Here is a 6,000-nt window from a genome sequence, read left to right on the forward strand (position 1 = left end):
TTTTTGGAACGAAAGTATACATATGGGACACAGGCATGCAAATATCTTTTTAATCCTAAGTGATAATTTTTGTTTTCCCCTTTTTTCCAACACAAGAAAATGAATGTTGATATTGCGTTCGGCGGAAATGAGTACACACACAGCGGGTACTCGAAAAATTCCCTCATAGAGGTAGGTCATAAAAAACCCACACGACTGCTCATCTGTGTGTGTAAATATGTGTTAATAAGTATAAATATGTGTTAATAAGTATAAATATGTGTGAATATGTGTAAATATTTGTTAATAAGTATAAATATGTGTAAATAATATAAATTTCTATAAATGTGTGTAAATATATAAGCACAATCATACGCTTGTGTATCGCGCGAATGTCGCGTTTAGACATCCCCTCTCCTAGTCATACTTGCAACTGGTCATCCCTTGCCCCTAAAAACTGTAGGACAAAAATTACACCCTAGAGTATGAGAAATATGTACATTTTGCTTTTTTCACGTGTTATTATATTTCAAATATAAAGAAGGAAAGATGCACAGACACTGAAGTTTTGACATGGTGAGGAAGGGGAGATCTGCCTGAGTGCAAGAGAGAGAGTACGAAAATTTTCTCTTACGATGATAAATTTTGTAAGTTACAGAGTTTAGCTTGTAACATATCCATTCAGTGTACATGTCCGCGTATATGTAGAGAATTCACTTTTAGATCTTCAGGGTTGGCAATAATTTGAAGACTATGTTCATTATGATCGTTTCATCGCAACCTAGGATAGATTGTTCAGTATAATCACTTTTTTTGTATTCCACTTAATTTTTTTTTTTTTTTTTTATAGGTATTTGAAAAAGTTTAAACATATCGTTATTAATGTAAGTTATACGAATTTGTACACATGTGAACACATTTAAATCAATAACAAGCATAATCTATATACGTACGTACATATAGGCGGACACATATGCTTTATAGATATCACATGAATATAACCAAACACACACACGGGTGTGCATTGTTCATTTTTCTTTTGTTAGTCCACAAAAAAGGTAAAAAGGACATATTTTAATTTAATAAATAACCTTATTCAGGATAAATGTGTCAAGGTGTGAAATGACGAGACAAACACAATAAAAAAAAAAAAAAAAAAAACAAATTGTTGTATGTGCAATTTGGAAGTTACATAATTATGGTTACATTTATATGCATGATTAAGAGCTAGGATGTACATGTTAGGACATAGTGAAAATGTACAAATTATTCATGAATGTTTTCTGTATTGTATGTTATACGCATTTGCATACAAGTTAACACTTCTTTGCATCTGTAGTTATAACAGTTTCAAATTTAACAACACACACATGGAATGGACACATCGAATATTTTTCCATTTTCCATTGTCCTTCAGGCAAAGCTAGAAAATAATAAAAGATATCTCAGCCATAATGAAAATTTTATTTTGTGGGCATGGAAGCGGAGAGCTCTAAAGTTCGATAGAGAACAGCTTAATAAATTTTAACCACATTCCAAGGGGCATCCCTTAGCTAGTTCAGGCGTCACATATAGAGGTATGTCATTATGGATTAAGTATTTTTTCTCTCTCTTATAATTTTCGCCATCGATTTAATTCTGCTATTTTTTCTTTATACCTACATATATTGGCATCACTCACTATATGTTCTTTATTACGTTTTACTTTTTTTTTATTTTTCAAAAAATACATTTTATAATTAGTTTTCCATTTTGGTTCATCCTCCTGTACGTGTTTATGCTGTTTCCCACATCCCACACATTGTAACGAAAATTTTATCTCACATTTTACATCCCCTTTTACGCTGAATCGCAATGTAACATTTTTTTTGTAACCTTTTTATGGCCTTTTTATAACCTTTTTATGGCCTCTTTATAACCCTTTTATGGCCTCTTTATAACCATTTTATGGCCTCTTTATAACCCTTTTATGGCCTCTTTATAACCCTTTTATTTCCTTTTTATAACCATTTTATAACCACTTTTTCATTTCTAATTTTGAAATGAAATAAATGGGTATTCATTATCTATATGCCCCCACTCGTGCTAAAATATTAAGAGAATGAATATATTTTCGAGCGGATTTATGATGACAAATTGATGGTAATACAAATAGCCTATCGCATGTGAAGAGCGAGTTCTTCAGCCGTGGCAACTTGAGAACAGGAAAAATAGCGCGACTTTTCATAGGAGTGGTGATGGGAATATGCGCAGATGAGCAAATTTTTGTTGGATTAAAAACCTTGACATGCAGGAAACTGCAGGAGTGCTTGATTTTGCAGGAGCGTCCTATTGGGGTGTATTTACAACTTATATACTCCCTCCTTATTTTTTCCTTGATCAAAGAAACATGGTTAAAGAATTTACAAAGTGTATACCCTTTTTCCTTATATTTTCTTTATCTTCTTGTCTTCCGTGTAAGTATGCCGTTGCATCTTCCACGATGTAAGTTTCAAATCCATGATTCAAAAAGGATAAAGCTGTTTCTTTAACACAGTATTCGAATATAAAACCGCAAATGTAGACCGATTTTACATTTCTTTCTTTCAATAATTTTAAAATTTTGTGATTAATTGTATTATTTTCAAATATGGTATGACTATCATGATTTTCTGTGTCGGCTTTTTTAATAACAATATCGTTGATATGTCTAAATAACTTTTCGTGAATTTTACATCCAGGAGTATCTCTAACACAGTGAACTGGCCACACATCTATCACTTCGTTTAAGAAGTTTAGCTTGCTATATTCCATTATGTCATTTAATGAATTGACATTTTTGTAGATATACTTGGTTGATGTAATATTTCTTATGTTTTTTATTACATCCGTTAGATTGGAAATTTTATGTTTTTTCAGAAACGTTGATTGGATGTCATCGTCCTCATTATTATTTTCACACACTTCTTCATTATGTTTTGTTTTTTCTTTTTCTTCATATGTTTTGTCTTTGGGTAGATGCTCCTCTCCCTCTAATAATGCTATTGGTTCAGTAAAGGATGCCATGTCTGTTCCATTTCCATTCATTTTCGTGTTATTCTTATTTACACCACAATTTTTACTTATTTGCTCGTAAACGGTTCTATGTGTTTCAGCAAAAGAAACATGATACTGTGGGTGATAATCTACTGATAAAATATTCATGACAAAGTTCGTTCTTACTCGACTTGGTTTTTCTTTTACCCCTTTTATAACTGCTTCAATTTCTGCCACAATGGGACCATGTTCCTTTAGGTGATTATTACTCATGTGCATATCATGATGAAAGCTATTCTGAACATCGCACAGTGAATCATTTTTAACGTTTTTTTGACGTACCTCTTCCCTTGTATGGCAATTACTGCTGTGATGAGCATTGTAAATGCCTTTCATCCCGTTTACTACCGTGTTCGCAGATTTGTTGTGTAACCCATTACACGCATATAGGTCATTAATCGCCATTTCACTGTCAGGTGGAAAGAGTAGGATGTCCTCTTCCATCCTTTGATCATCTATATCATTACTACATTGGTAATATTCGACAATGTTCTCTTTCAATAATTTATCTTGTTGATATTGCATCATATGTTTACAGTCTTTTAATTTTATTAAATCTGCTTCATTGCAATTGTGTAGTTTTAGTCTTATTGAGTTAATTTTATTCAGTGCGTCAATATAATCTTTTCGAGAATTGAAGGACCCCATGGGAAGAAAGTCCTTTTGTGCATCTACAATGACAAAACATTTCATTTTTATCTTAGTGATGGAATTTATGTGACCCAATGGGCTGAAAACGGGTCACTTTGATTGTATTGAATAAGCGTGTCCTTGTTAGGGTAATGTAAGTTTCGATATTGTTTTTATATGTTTTGGTGTGTTATGATATGGTTTCATACGGTTTTATATGTTTTGGTGTGTTATGATATAGTTTCATACGGTTTTATATGTTTTGGTGTGTTTTTTTTTTTTTTTTTTTATTTTTAGGTGAATGCTGTGTAGGGTATAAGAACTGTGCTGTTCCATGTCACATGTTTATGTACTGTATTTTACTGCTTTTGGTGAATATTTACAAAAGACTATTTTTTTTTATTATATCTTCACATTCACAAGTATTTTCTTCTGAGGCACCAAGAAATAGGAGTGTATAAATTATGGGGAATTAGAAAAATGAATGAAAGTGTAATGTGCCCATTTTATGTAAATGCACAACTTTCCTCCATTTCTCTCTACATATACACATGCTATTTATTCATTTCCTTTTTTAGGGGGCTTGAGGGGGGGAGACTTTATATTTTTTTTTTTTTTTTTTTTTTTTTTTACATTTTTTTTTCACTTTTTTTTTTTTTTTTTTTTTTTTTTTTTTACATTTTTTTTCACTTTTTTTTTTACCTACTATTTTCGCTTTTTTTTTTAATATATTTTTTTTACTTTTTTTTTTTTTCATCATCAACGCTTTTAGCGCTTTCCACTTTATGCCAACAAAAGTAGGGCAGATTTTTGGATAACTTTTTTTCCCCATTTCAGACCTTGGCACTCTATTAACACGGGGAAAGATAATGGACTATAGTATTTATTTACTGGCCTTGAAATGGAAAAAAAAGTGTTTTTTTTTTTTTTTTTACACAATACTTCTTAAGTTCACATTTTATGCTTTTAGTTTGAATCGTCCTGTTTTCTGTAGTATACAAAGTATCCTTCTCACCTTGAGGCGTAACTATTTTTATAGGTTTTTGAAAAAGATTAATAGGATAAAAAAAAAAAAGAAAAAAAAAGTGTGCCACAATTTACCCTTATATGAATTCTATACGGCTTTTCTTCATTTTTATTGAAAATAAGTATGCTAATGCTAGCACTCCTGTGCTCATTAAAAGGTATAGATACAGTTCCAAGTTGGTATATAATGTGTAACACATAAACCATACACTCCATATTTATATGTATTACCTTCAGACATTGTATATATTAATGTCAAATAAGGGGGGTGAAATGATGATTCAAATAGTAGAGAGTTTATTCTGGCAAAAAATTAACGCTTGTTCTATTTATTCTTTTATTTTTTGCTTCAAAATGTACCCTTTCGGTATTTTATTTTTATAGGTTAGAAACACATTTATCAAGCAAATGCCCACCTCACAAATATTTGGTACACTAATAAAACCTTTACCCCTGCATGACTTCTCGGCTAAGCACTCTAATGGTGTAAGTTAATTCCTTCAAAATATGAAATTAAAACAGTTCACAAAAAAAAAAAAAAAAAAAAAAAAAAAAAAAAATTCAAAATGTCTTCCCCAAAAGGAATCAAAAATGAGAAGAATTATTCAACATTAGTCACTGTTTATCACAATAATGTTTGCTTTTTTGTAAAAACTTACAACAAATATATATTTTTTGTATTCTTTCATCAAAAGAAGGTCTTCTAGGGGTTGTTAGGTCACATAAAATTTTATCATATGCATATATATTACACATATCTGTAAGGAAAAATACATATTTATATATTTATTTTTTCTTTTTTTGCGAAATTATATGTTATTTCACAATTCCTCAATTAAACTTTGCCTTTTTTTCCTACATATTCTATGCGAAAGACTCGATGGTTTTTCAAACAATTCTCAGTGTAATTTCAATTAATTAGTGCCTTTATATATATGTACATGAAAATAACTCCTTTCCCATAATTTTAAAAAGGGAGTGGAGCTACGGTAAGTACAGTTGTTCACAGGCATATTTTACATGTCTCGCACACTCCTCTGGATCATCCTTTTTGGTGAACCTATATGATAACCAGACAAATATGCTTACATAAAAAATTCTCTTACTTATGTGTCCGTTTTTGGTGTAAACCTACCAAAGATGCGACAATTTTTACGTAAGAACAATGGAATAATTATCATTCTGTACACGCAAAAGTGAATGCTAATGCGCATTGTGAAGGATTAAGTACCTATTTTTTATTTAATTTCAACACTTCTCTGTATCCTTGCAACCCTCGCCACCCCATTT

The 6,000-nt window shown here is 31.0% G+C and overlaps 2 protein-coding genes across 2 annotated transcripts; one reads left to right on the forward strand and one right to left on the reverse strand.

The window, feature by feature from the left end:
• Positions 1-99: 99 nt before the first annotated feature.
• PGO_081840 (hypothetical protein, conserved) lies at positions 100-1,507 on the forward strand (the record flags this gene model as incomplete). The annotated part of the gene is made up of 5 exons (XM_028687406.1): positions 100-171; positions 443-555; positions 830-863; positions 1,026-1,094; positions 1,397-1,507. The coding sequence occupies 5 exons, from the start codon at positions 100-102 to the stop codon at positions 1,505-1,507; spliced, it is 399 nt and encodes a 132-aa protein (XP_028543207.1).
• Positions 1,508-2,358: 851 nt separating this feature from the next.
• Positions 2,359-3,747, reverse strand: PGO_081850 (nicotinamidase; the record flags this gene model as incomplete). Its single annotated transcript, XM_028687407.1, has 1 exon — positions 2,359-3,747. The coding sequence occupies one exon, from the start codon at positions 3,745-3,747 to the stop codon at positions 2,359-2,361; it is 1,389 nt and encodes a 462-aa protein (XP_028543208.1).
• Between the last annotated feature and the right edge of the window lie 2,253 nt (positions 3,748-6,000).

Source organism: Plasmodium gonderi (assembly GCF_002157705.1).
Source record: "Plasmodium gonderi DNA, contig: Chr08, whole genome shotgun sequence".
Taxonomy (NCBI): Eukaryota; Apicomplexa; class Aconoidasida; order Haemosporida; family Plasmodiidae; genus Plasmodium; species Plasmodium gonderi.